Source organism: Heptranchias perlo, chromosome 32 (genome assembly GCF_035084215.1).
Source record: "Heptranchias perlo isolate sHepPer1 chromosome 32, sHepPer1.hap1, whole genome shotgun sequence".
Classification (NCBI taxonomy): domain Eukaryota; kingdom Metazoa; phylum Chordata; class Chondrichthyes; order Hexanchiformes; family Hexanchidae; genus Heptranchias; species Heptranchias perlo.
The window spans coordinates 20,998,393-21,011,989 of record NC_090356.1 but is presented as its reverse complement, the minus strand read 5'-3'; the positions used below and the strand labels follow the sequence as shown (position 1 = coordinate 21,011,989).

The following is a 13,597-nucleotide window of genomic DNA, read 5'->3' as shown; positions in this document are numbered from 1 at the left end:
ATATAGATTTTTACAATAACTGTGTCCCCTTTTTGCCCCCTCCTCTCCTAGAGGCGCTGACTCTTGCTGGAGTGTAGTTCCATGGACATCTGCCACCTGCTTCACGCATGTGTCTGAACAGTGAGTATCGACTCACAATTTTCCATAGAGAGCTTGACAGCTCAACTTGATTCTATTGTCCCTTGATGTCCAAACACTTGCACCTTCCAGTGATCTGGAGTAGGAACTCTATCCAATTTTCCCCCACCCTTCCCCAGGGACTGTGAGGCCGATTGTTGACCCCTTAGTTGAGACAAGCTAACTTAGCACATTGGAGATTGAATCTGGGACCTTAAGGTCTGTGTGGCTCAGTGACACTATGAGTAGCGTCGTTACCCACTAGATCATTAGACTTTTAATGACCCCCCCCCCCCAATTATAGTTCTTGCTCACTGATTTGTCCAGTTTGATTTTTCTGGGCCTGGAACTTTGGAAAGGGCTGTTCTTAGTAAATCCGATATCAGGACACTTAGCATCAGCAACTTGAGAGATATGCAAATTAATAGGAACGGGGATTTACACTTCCTTTGTGGCCCCCACAACAATAACACCAACAACTTGCTTATATATACCACCTTTAACATAGTAAAACCTCCCAAGGCGCTTCACAGGAGTGTTATCAGACAAAATTTGACACGGAGCCACATAAGGAGATATTAGGACAGGTGACCAAAAGCTCGGTCAAAGAGGTAGGTTTTAAGGAGCATCTTAAAGGAGGAGAGAGAGGTAGAGAGGCGGAGAGGTTGAGGGAGGGAATTCCAGAACTTAGGGCCTAGACAGCTGAAGGCACGGCCGCCAATGGTGGAGCAATGGAAATTGGGGATGCGCAAGAGGCCGGAATTGAAGGAACACAGAGATCCCGGAGAGTTAAAGGGCTGGAGGAGGTTTCAGAGATAGGGAGGGGCGAGGCCATGGAGGGATTTGAAAACAAGGATGAGCATTTTAAAATTGAGGTGTGCACGGACTGGTAGCCAAATGTAGGTTACCGAGCACAGGGGTGATGGGTGAACGAGGATACGAGCAGCAGAGTTTTGGATGAGCTGAAGTTTACGGAGGGTGCAAGGTGGGAGGCCGGCCAGGAGAGCATTGTAATAGTCAAGTCTAGAGGTAACAAAGGCATGGATGAGGGTTTCAGCAGCAGATGAGCTGAGGCAGGGGCGGAGACGGGCAATGTTAAGGAGGTGGAAGTAGGCGGCCTTGGTGATGGAGCAGATATGTGGTCGGAAGCTCATCTCAGAGTCAAATAGGACACCGAGGTTGTGAATGGACTGGGTCTGCCTCAGACAGTGGCCAGGCCGAGGGATGGAGTTGGTGGCTAAGGAACGGAGTTTGTGGCGGGGACTGAAGACAAGGACTTCGATCTTCCCAACGTTTAGTTGGAGGAAATTTTTTCTCATTCGGACAAGCAGTGTGACAAATCAGAGAAAGTGAAGGGGTCGAGAGAGGTGGTGGTGAGGTAGAGCTGGGTGTCATCAGCGTACATGTGGAACCTGATGTATTTTCGGATGATGTGGTCAAGGGGCAACATGTAGATGAGAAATAGGAGAACAATATACAGAGGACATGCAGGGTCGCAAAAACAGAAAAGGGAAAACTGCAAATGCTGGAATATGGAAATAAAAATCAAAAATACTGGAAATACACTGCAGATCAGACAGGATTTGTAAAGAAAAGATATCTCCTGACATCTCGGGTGTGTAACCATTATTAGAATCCACTCTGATGCAGAGTACACACACAAAACATCAAAACCTGTCTTTTCATTGACCTGCTGTGTATTTCCAGTATTTTTTGCTTTTATACAAGATCACAAGATGGGTGTTAATATGAAAACGCCATTCGGCCCATCTTAGTGCCTCCATCCAATGGACCCTACGGTGTCCCCATTCACAGCATCCGTTTGCACAGCACGGACCACCGGTTTAATGAAAATAGCCTAAGTGACACCAGCCATACAATAGTACTGCGAGCAGTCGGACTGATAGGACATTTGCTCTACCTTGGAACTTGGGTGGGTTTTGGGAGGGGGGGGGGGGGCGGTCACAGAATCTAGTTGGGGGATTAAACCGATCCTTGTCAGATCAGTGCTAGATAGATTCTCATATTCTGTCCCAAAAAACGTGCTGAGACTTGAAACTTCTTTGTGTGAAGAAGTTCCTTCTGGTATCTAATCTAAATTAATGTTTCACTAGTTTATACTTAGCACCTCTGCTTCTACAAGCCTTGAGCACGTTATCTAGGCTGACGTTCCAGTTCAGCACTGAGGGAGTGCTGCATTGTTGGAAGTGCCATCTTTTGGATGAGACATTAAACTGAGGTCTGTGTGCCTTTTCTGCTGGTTCACCTGAACGTTGAAGACACCAGGAACCCCGCCTCGCTGTTTGGAATACAACCACTTCTGACAGGGATGGAGAATCCTGCTCAAGGACCTCCAAATTAGAGATAAAAATGGTTTATCAATTTCAGGTGGTTGTTTCCATGGAGCAGCGGTCATGCCGCCACCTAGTGGTAGTAACTGTGTAACTGCAGCAAGTATCTGCTACACAAAGATTTTCATCCTCGTGAGAAGGAAAAGAGAGAACATCAGAAAGAAACAGACAGTGTTAGAAAGAAAAAGATAAAAGAAAAGTTTAGAAACAGGGCATAATGTAATGAATTAATAAAATGAAACAATAAAGGCACGAGAAACAAGTCAGTGGTTTTGATCGTCTGAAGAATTTTGACAGGTCGCTTTAATTAGTTACCTGATAATTATACATTAGTGAACGATCTGCTTTTTAGGATAAATTTGTGGAACAGGGTCCCAGCAAAAGCAGTTAATGCTGTTCATAAGATTTTAATGTAATTACAGATAAGGAAGGCCATTCGGTCTATCTGATAAAATTATAGAATCTTACAGCACAGAAGGAGTCCATTCCTCCCATCATGCCTGTGCTGGCTCCTTGAAAGAGCTATCCAATTAGTCCCACTCCCCCGTTCTTTCTCCATAGCCCTGCAATTTTTGCTTTTCAAGTATTTATCCAATTCTCTTTTGAAAGTTACTATTGAATCTGTTTCCACCGCCCTTTCAGGCAGTGCATTCCAGATCATAACAACTCGCTGCGTAAAACAATTTCTCCTCATCTCCCTTCTGGTTCTTTTGCCAATGATCCTAAATCTGTGTCCTATGGTTACTGACCCTCCTGCCAGTGAAAACAGTTTCTCCCTACTTACTCCATCAAAAACCTCCATTGCTGCATCCAATTGCTTCTTAAATGATTCCAGAGGTTTTGTCTCTATTATTCTATTTGGAAGTCCAGTCCAGGTGTGTGAAGAACTTCCTGAAATCAGCTCTAGATTTGCCTTTTACTAATTTGAACATGTGTCCTCTTGTCCTGCTTTCTCTATTTTGTTAGAAGTTCTTTTCTGGATTTACCTTTTCTCTGCTGTTTGCTATCCTATTATTGGATCGCCCATTAGGATTTGCCCATGGAAAGTGAGGACAAAGCGAATTCTCCTCGAGTTGTGTTAGTGATGCTGGATGTATAAATTTGGGGATCTGCAACTTCTGGCGTATGGAGTGCCATCTGGTGGTAGAAGTGTGCAGCTACTGGCATGATTGTGTGGCACAGACTGGTGATGCCCAAATAAGGAGTATGCAAACTACACAGCCAATTTAATATATTAGAGATATACCTGTCAGATGTTTCCTTTCAAAAGTGAAAAGCCCAACTTTCAATAGTCTTTCCTAACTATGATTAACTCTTTCAAAGGGGAGCTAGATAAATATCTGCTTGGGAAAGGGCTTAAAGGTTGTAGAGACAAGTGAAGACCAAGGTTATTAAATACTTCATGGGACAAGATGGTTCTTAGAGCCAGGATGAGGGGGAGTAGACCCACATCCCACCTCTCCATCCACAGCACACTGCAGTTTTAATTATCTCTGCCACGGCATTCTTTAAAGTACAATTTAGATGAGAATCCCTGTCTAGGTGAACATCAGGTTTGGAAATGAATGGGGGGTGGGGAGGGTGGGAAATGACTGGGTTACATAATGGGTTAGGACATTGGCCTTTCACCTCTCGGATATGGTTGGGTTGGTTATGAGTCTATGAGGAATGAGTTTGAGGCAGTCTCAATCCACTCCTTAATGAGGGTGGGCCCTGAGTACAAAACCACCCCTAATTAGGAAATCGAAAAATGTCAGAGTGGTGCAGTATGAAGTGCTCTTTAAAGTATGGGGCAATAGCACACATAGGGAGCTTTACTCTGCACCTAAACCTTGTTGTACCTGCTCTGGGAGTGTTTGATATGATAGTGTAGAGGGGGCTTTACTCTACAGCTAATCAATGCTGTACCTGACCATGTAATTTATATCAATTAGTGTTAATTGTATTCAGGTGGTGTGTATCAATTGGGAACTCTCTTGTATCCATTTATAAGCGAGCTGATCTAAAGTGTGGTGTGGGTGTAATGTGGACCTCCGTGAATAAAGGCTTGGAAGCAACTGAAGACCAGGCTCCAGTATTCCATCCTTCACTACCTGGCTATCCAATTTATAACACGAGGGAATGCTTGATGTTGGCACTGGGTGCCTGAAATGGAAAGTATTTCATTCCCCAAAACTATCAGCCCTGCCCTCGATGAAAACAAAAGAAATCACAATAAAAGGTTTGGTGATTAATTTTGAAAAATGTTTCCACTCCACTTAAAATATAAAGAATGAGAAATTAATTCCTCTTGGCGTGCTGTCAGAGCCTTTGGGGTCTACAGCCCTCTGTTCATCAATGTCAACAAATGCCCGCTTCGGCAACACATATACCAAAATTGGAGCGATACAGAGAAGATTAGCAAAATAGTTGGCTTGAGTATAAAGTAGCTGCCAAGGCAGGAAGGATGGTAAGAAGCCAGACTGGGTCAGGCTGGGTAGCTGGAACGTACATACTTAATAGCAGATGAAATGTAAGGTGAGACAAGGCCACCAGGCCCATAAAGCTCAACCTATCCATTAAAGGATGTAACTTCATGCTCCACTCTCCCAACCGCTAGTGCTGCTAACCCCTCGAGGAGGCAAAAAACATAGAGGAAAATAACAAATTCAAGAAAAACTCTGGGAATTTCCTTCCCGACTCCTTAAAGCAATTCATAAGATCCAGGAAACCAAAGTTACCCATGATGCATCACTACACAATTTTAACCCAACCTATCCCCCAACAGTAGGAACATAGGACTATAAAGGACCAGAACTTTAATACCTCAATAAGCCACCTCTGGCCTTCTTTTTGATCTAAATATCCCTAGCACTCAGTCTTTCCCTATAGCTCAGACACCCAATCTCACTTATCTACGTCGTTTCATTAAAGCTTGTCTTTATTCTTTTCTCCTCTCCCCTCCTGAAAGTGCCGATTGCTGAGGTTTTATGGGCACTAACTTCCCCCTGGTAACTCGACCAAGTGACCACTCTTCATGTATAAGTCTCGACAGTCAGGTTCAGCAGAGAGTGTGATCATGGAGTGGGATGGGGAGAAAATCACAGCCAAGTTTGATGGTCCTCATCTGACATCTGCAACCACAGGTTTTCTGGCCGGAATCACTGGGTAACAATGAAGAGCAGGAACCCTGGCTGGGTTTTCCTCACCTCATCTAGGGTACTGTATCCAATTGAAGCACCCTTAATGTTCCTCTGGCTAAGATCAGCTAACACAACACAGACCAGGATAATTAACAATTTATTTAAACTCCTTTTAACTGTCATTCCTTTGATGATATTGAACCTGTGTACTGTGATATAATGGGACATTAGGTGGAGTTACAAATAATTAAATGTGAAATTCATGTTAACAAATCAACTGAGCATCTCCCAATGGTAAATTACTGCTATTATAATGTATTTATAATTAAACTAATGATCTTAATGCAATATGATGCCTGGCATTTCCTATTTATTGATGACATTGTATTGCTGTGTTATGAATGTTGTACTGATACAATATATGTTTAGTATAAATTAGCAACTACTATAGATTATGCTGCATATTAATTCATGTTGGATTATATTCATGAGTTTAAGTAGAGTGTCACCGGTTTCACTCAGTTTTTCCACTTGGTTGGAAGCCACTCATGTCTCTGAGTTAGAAAATTGTGCGTTCAAGCCTCTCCCTAGGACTTTAGTGTGTAATCTAGACTGACACTCCTCTGCAATGCTGCATTGCCATATGTTAAATTGAATTTGCCTGTTCAAGTGGATATTAAAGATGACACAATTCAAAGAAAAGCAGGGAGTTATTGTGGTGTGCTGGCCAATGTTTTTCCCTCAAGCAATACAACCAAAACAAGATAAACTTGTCATTTATCGCATTCATTTTAGTGGGAACTTGGTTTGTGCAAAGTAGTTGATATGTTTACTTACTTAGCAACAGTCACTACACTTCACTCAATGGGGTTATTTTGACTTTGTGTGATAGTGTGAAACGAATTGGCAGCCTGTTTTACATCTCTCCCGATTTTTATTTCCATTGGAGGCAATCATCCGTTTCACATTATCGCACAAAGTCAAAATTACCACCAACATATCTAAAACACTTTGGAATGACCCTTGGAGATCATCCAAAACTCTGCTGCCCATATCCTAACTCGCACCAAGTCCCATTCACCCATCACTGCTGTGCTCACTGACCTACATTAGCTCCCAGTCTGGCAAGGCCTCGATTTTAAAATTCTCATCCTTATTTTCAAATCCCTCCATGGCCTCGCCCCTCCCTATCTCTGTAAACCTGTTCCAGCCCTACAAGCCTCCAAGATCTCTGCGCTCCTCCAATTCTGGCTTCTTGCACATCCCCGATTTTCATCATTCCACCATTGGCGGCCATGCCTTCAGTTGCCGAGGCCCAAAGCTTTGGAATTCCCTCTGCAAACCTCTCCTCCTCTCTATTTCTCTCTCCTGCTTTAAGACGCTCCTTAAAACTTACCTCCCACCTGTCCTGATATCTCTTCATGTGGCTCAGTGTCAAATTTTGTTTGATAATCGCTCCTATGAAGTGCATTGGGACGTTTTTACTACATTAAAGGCGCTATATAAATGCAAGTTGTTGTTGTTGAGATATACTAATGCAAGTCTTCCTTTTCTTATTTTTGTTTTAAAATGTTTCCTTAAAAATCTTATTGATGGGCTGCCAGGATGTCTTGATGGGTAAATGCACCGAGCAAGAAGAAGATAATTGCTCGAAGAGGCATTGCAGCTCTACAGCTAACAAGACACAAGACTGTTAATTAGATAGATAGATACGTACATTCACTACAATAAAGGCGCTATATAAATGCAGGTTGTTTTGATAGATGTATACTTTCCTTTACAAATATGGCCACCCTATGTCCGTATGACAATTCGCTTCCTTTACAAATATGGCGGCTACAGGACGTAGAGCTGCCACCTGGCGCCGCCTGGAGTCGCTGCAGCGAGAGGAGCGCAGGTTAATTGTGGGACTGACGCTCCAAGCGACGCGATACTTAGTTTAGCAGAGTGCGCATGCTCCGTCCTGCCAATTGATGGGTCGCAGCCATTGCGCGAGGGGTAACAGAGCAGCTTGGGGTCACCGTGTGCGGCCTTAGCAACGCCGCCCACCGCCCGCCGGAGCCGAAGGCCGAGCTCAGCCCTGCGCGGAGACACCGAGCAACGACACCATCTCACCTGAACCTCCCCGCCTAGCCTAGCCATGCTGGAGGGACTGGCAGCCTGGGTCCTTAACACTTACATTGGCAAATATGTAAATAACCTCAACACAGACCAGCTCTCCATCGCCCTGATGAAAGGTACTCAGAACATCAACAACTTTAACCAGTGCTGCCCTGTCACTCAGGCAGCTGCCCTCAGCTCTGTTGTGGTGAATATTTAATAAATATACTGCAGTAATTTCTAAAAGCTCAGTTTTTAACTTTAATTTAAAAAGAACAGTTCTGATAGAGTGAGGCTGCTGTATTTTTATCGTTAAGTTTAACCATTGGATTAGTGGCTTTGGGTGGTGGGCTAGGGAATTCACTCTGCTGCCAGTCTGTGTGCTTTTACGTGCAAGAATTTCCTGCGTGTTTTAAATAAAAACGGCCTCAGTCCTTGAGTGTGTGTATATGCACTTTCACTTTCTCTTATCCTCTATCTGCTTTTCACTTAAAAACTTTTTTTTTAAACTAGGAGTTGTTGACCCTTCTCAGCTGCTCCTCTTGCTCTCTGGTATTTTTGTGATCTTAATTTCCAGTTTGCTGGATTTCATGCAAGATCTTTAAATTGGATGAGAAAAAGAAGGGATCAGCATGATCTAGGGGTTCAGGAGAGAATTAGTTCTGACAAATACCACAACAAAGCAACTGTGCATTAATCTGGTTCAGATGGCACCACTGGTTCAAGTCAGGTTGAGCCTTTAGAGAATTGTGGATATGATTGTAAGGTGGTACTGTTTGTGTTGCACACTAGGATTTCAAAAAGTATACTGGTGAGTGTGTGAAACTTTTATCCTGTGCCCACTTGAACTGAATAGCACCAAAAGTGCAACCATAGATTTATTACTTCCAAACTTGGGTTGTGTCTGGGGAGAACATTTTGAGCTGTAAAGCAGTGGAGTGAAATGCTGCTAGTCACCATAGGTGGGAGCAACTTGAGGTGATGAATTGAGAATATCACAGACTGTTGAAGCATATTGGTTCATGTGCATCCTTTTCTGATGGCATGTTAGCAGCAACTTGCAAAATCTACCTAGTAACAGCATTGGTCTCTGAAAACTTCTGATAACCCAATGTGGTACATTCTCAAGCTCTGCCATGCTGGAAGAGTGGAAGGATTTGTACTTTTCCCCTTCCAGGATAGAACAAAATTGGATAGGTATGATTCGTCTCTAATCCATATCCCATAACAGCTGAAAAATAGAATTGAAAACTAAATTTACTGCCCTGAAATCATTTCATAGCATAGCATCTATTATGTTTTATAATATATACTGTTTTAATTTTGTGGAGTGAAAGGGGTATTAGGAGGTGACCAAAAGCTTGGTCAAAGAAGTGGATTTTAAAGAGATTCTTAAAGGAGAATAGGGAGATGGAGAGGCAGAGAGTTTTAGATGGCTGACGGCATGACCTCCAATGGTGGGGCGAAGGGAGGGAGTTGCCAGAGGCAGAAACAGAGGTGGTGGGGGATATTGTTGGACTGGAGGAGATTACAGAGATGGGGAGGGGTGCGTCATGAAGGGATTTAAACACAGGGATGACCATTTTAAATTCATGCCATTGGAGAACTGAGAGGCAACGTGGGTCAGCAAGGACAGGGGTGATGGGTAAGCGGGACTTTGTTTGGGATAGGATATGGGCAGCCGAGATTTGGATGAGGTAAAGTTTATGGAGGGTGGAAGATGGGAGGCTGGCAAGGAGACCATTGGAATAGTCGAGTCCGGAGGTGTCAAAGACAAGGATGAGGGTTTCAGCAGCAGATGGGCTGAGGAACGGGTGGAGGCAAGCAACATTACGGAGGTGGAAGTAGGTGGTCTTTGTGATGGAGAAGATATGGGGTCGGTTAGGATGTTGAGATTGCATAACTCCAAAAAAATGTTAGCGTGGGTGTACTGAGGTGTTTTTGGCAAGATTTCAGTAAGTTGAACTCTTCTTACAAAGTAAACTTAAGCTGTTGTCTCCCCATCTCTAATATAATTATAGATTCCAACCTTGTGTCTGGAGAGACTATTTTGAGTTTTGCTTACACTATGGTGAAGTACTGGTGGGTAAGGTCTGTTAATGGGATGGCAGCAATTGGAGCACTTTGAGGTGGTGGACTAAGAATATTACACAAGAAGCATGTTGGCATAGTATAGTGTGTTGGCTTATGTTTCTTTTCTGCTGTGGCCTTTGTTAAATAAGCCTAGTTTGGGAGGGTTTATAATACATTGCGAGCTAATCAGAGTCCTAATTTCCTGTGGAAGTATTTTTATGCATCTCGCATTTGTATCCACTTTTCTGAATTCTTATGTCTGAAAGAAATGAATAAATACAATGGTAAATAGTTCAGGGGTGTCATTTTGCTGATGGGAGTCTGAATTCATGTTTCCCTCCATTGTGAAGTGCTGAATTCATTGCGTTTACATCTATTTTACACCCAATTCCAGTATTTCTGATTTCCAAAATCCTGTTATATCTGCTCCAAGGTTTCAGATTTCTCACTGAATTCATAATAATACCTAGTTTATACTGAGACGTGATGCTGTAATCAGCAACAACCAAATGCACATTGACAGATTATTGGAGCTGCCCTGTTTATAGTCACAGACAACTCCAAGCCCACATTTGGTTCCTTTGGACTCAATTTTCTGTGTGCACACATCGCGTGCTCATGTACAGACAATGTAAAATGGTCCCAAGTCATTTCAGGCGTTTCTTTTTCCAGCCTCTGCTGCATACTGTTGCTTGTTGGCAAGTAAAACCTGAGCTGGATAGTATTATGTTTCATGACTGTGAATTCGAGATACTGGAAACAGGATATTTATATACAGTATCCTAATCCAAGCATAAAATATACTCCAGTTTATATTTTATAAAAGGTTTTCCATATTCTGCAGGTATTACGATCTGCATAGTACATGCAGGGCAGACATTGTTACGCTGCTGGCTCCCACGTCACACTCTACCCAGGGACTACAGCATTCTGAATGCAAGTTAATTTTTAATGTTAGAGGAGAGGCAAAAGGAATACTGGATCTGTGCTAACAATAAAAATACTGAAAATTAAGTTTTAAAATGTTTCAGTGCAGTTATATTACACATAGTGTGATCCAAGCAGTGTGAGATTATCTCCTGGAGGTCGACTTGTATCTCTGGCCACAATGCAGATCTGGTAGTGTGGTGGCTATGGTGCTGGACTAGAAATTCAGTGATTATAAGTTCAAATCCCACCATGGCAAATTGAATTCAGTAAAACCCTCCAGTCTATGTATTAAATATGGCAACCAGTTGCTAGAGGAAAAAAAAGCACCTCTCGTCCTCTCTTGAAGTCAGCTGAACTAAGGAACTTGCTAAAGGATGGAGAGATTTCAACAATAACATGCATTTATACAGCAAAACGAAGGCACTTCGCAGGAGCACTATCAGATAAAATTTGACACCGAGCCACATAAAGAGACAGGTGACCAAAAGCTTGATTAAAGAGGTAGGTTTTAAGGAGCGTCTTAAAGAATGAGAGAGAAGCAGAGAGGTTCAGGGAGGGAATTCCAGAGCTTGGGGCCTAGGCAGCGGAAGGCACGGCCGCCATTGGTGGGGTGATAGAAATCAGGGATGTGCAAGAGGCCAAAATCTCAAGAGAGAATACCCATCTTACGCATCATTGGTCTGTGTGCTAAAACACTGCTATGTTGGTTAAATATTTAAGTTGCTCACGGTACAAATGTTTGTCCTTTGCCTGCTTGTTTTGAAACATTTTTACCCCAATCTTCTTCCCTGTCTTGATAGCGCTGACTCATGATCGGTATTACTTTTACGTTATGAGAAGCAATAAGAAATTTGTAAATCTTGCTGTGAAAATCACATTCTGTTCATTCATATAATACACTTAAACTAAACCAGTTTGTATGTTTTACGATTGGCCTGTCTCACCAGAGTGCATCTGACAGCATGTTCAAGGTCACAGTATCCACTACCCACAATGGGGGATCTTATTGTTGTGGCCCCTAGGTCACACTATTGTTTAACTAAATATTAAGTAGTAAAGGTATGCTCCAGATCGTACAGGATGCAGGGTCTGCTTACGGGAATGACTTGTGACCCTGAACCCAAGAGAATATCTCGTGGACACCTGAAATTTGAATCATTATGGTTAATAGAAATGTTATACTGATGCAGTAGGGATACTTTTTTCAATTTTGGATTTGAGGCACATTGTTGGGGAAGAGCAAAGAGAGCTTTACTCTACACATAACCATCTGTCCTGGAAGTGCTCGATGCTGATACTGAGGCAAAGACACACTCCTCATCTTAACAAGCACAAAACAGTTACTGTATAGAATAAGGTGGTATAACTTGTAGTATTGCTTCTATGCAGGTGCGGTTGAATTGGAAAACCTTCCTCTGAAGAGAGATGCCCTCAAGGAGTTGGATTTACCTTTTGAGGTGAAAGCAGGTAAGCCTTTTTTCTAGTCACTGCCTTTGTGAACATCGAGTTCACATTTGCTACAGCTGATTAGTGAAATTCTTTGGTGTAAACATAAGTGGTTCCAGTTTTGCCTTGTACGTTGTAGAGTTTTCTAGTGTGGACGTAAGAAAATGACTATCGGTTAATGAAATAAATGTAATGATTAAAGGGAAAGTGAAGCTGTGAAGAATTCTTTGCTCAAGGTGCTTCTCTGTTGCCCTTTGAAAAAGATAGAGATGAGCACTTAATCATGTTTTTTTTTAAAGACACCAATTTGCTCGCCTCCAGCTTTGGATTTTATAGGTTAAGATAAATGCTGGCCTTGCCAGTGGCGTCCACATCTCAAGAATGAATTTTTTTAAAAAGTAAGATCCATATGTAAAGCACAAATACAATTTTTCAGGGTTTATTGGGAAGATAACGCTGCAGATCCCATTCTACCGGCCTCACGTGGAACCATGGGTAATTTCCATCTCTAGACTCCATCTGATCGGCGCACAGATTAAACAGTCTGAGTTTGATGAGGAGACAGAACGTTCACTGGACAGGGAGAGAAAGTGTGCACTGCTGGATGCTCTGGAGGCCAAATGGAAGGTTGGTGTCAGATAGATGTAATTTAAAGTCGCTTGACGTGAGCTGCAATATGGCAGATATTTTTCTAGGAAGGCTGATAAGTTTCCATGTGAAGCCTAAGTTAAGCTTTGGCTTATCAAACTGTTGACTGCTTGATGTGGCTTTAACGGTTGTATGCAATTTGATACTGCACTGTTGATCTCAATTCTTTTTCTTGGCTTTGATTTTGCTTTACAAATCCAGTCTTCCTTTTGGGGGGGAAAAAAGTTATTGGGGTATTCAGGTAAATTCCCCATTCCAATCTTTGTATTTTCATATGCCAGGCCTGACACCCAAAGCTGAGAAGGAGAGCCTCTCATCTATCTTGCTTTTTGAGGTTTCCCCTGCTGGCCCAACCCTTCTTGCTTCTTAGGAGAATTGGAGCGTTGTTAGGAAAGGTTGTTCCTTGGCTGAGGAGTGCTATGGGGAGAAAATATAAAAATGGCACACCAAAAATAATAACCATCACAGTCAGATGTTTATACTGACATATGAACATATAAAAACAAAGAACAGGAAGTGACCATCTGGTCCAATGAGTCAGTCCTGTACTGTCGTGGTGTGACTTCTACACAACATCACCCTCCTCTGCCCCCACCCACTAGCTACGCAATGTCCTGAAAGAGGTTTTAAAACAAAAAGCACCGTAGGCCAATTTAGGAAATAACTATGGGTAATTCCTCTCTGATCCCTGAAGGCAATCAAACAAGTTGCAGGAGACTACCGTGACTAGGAGGCACATCCCCAATGCCCACCTACCTTCTGTATGCAGCTGTGTTGGCCACACTCAGGAACTTGTTCATCTCCTTTTTG

General features: G+C 42.7%; 1 protein-coding gene across 4 annotated transcripts in view; it reads left to right on the top strand.

Annotated features, from left to right (window-relative positions):
- Positions 1-7,562: 7,562 nt before the first annotated feature.
- The window catches only part of vps13d (vacuolar protein sorting 13 homolog D), a 229,771-nt gene continuing 223,736 nt past the window's right edge, over positions 7,563-13,597 (top strand). For all 4 annotated transcript variants that reach the window (XM_067970599.1, XM_067970598.1, XM_067970597.1 and 1 more), the window contains exons 1-3: positions 7,563-7,827; positions 12,083-12,160; positions 12,576-12,766. In XM_067970599.1, the coding sequence (XP_067826700.1) occupies positions 7,731-7,827; positions 12,083-12,160; positions 12,576-12,766 (366 nt within the window). In that variant the 5' untranslated portion in view covers positions 7,563-7,730. The remainder of the gene's footprint in view (positions 7,828-12,082; positions 12,161-12,575; positions 12,767-13,597) is intronic.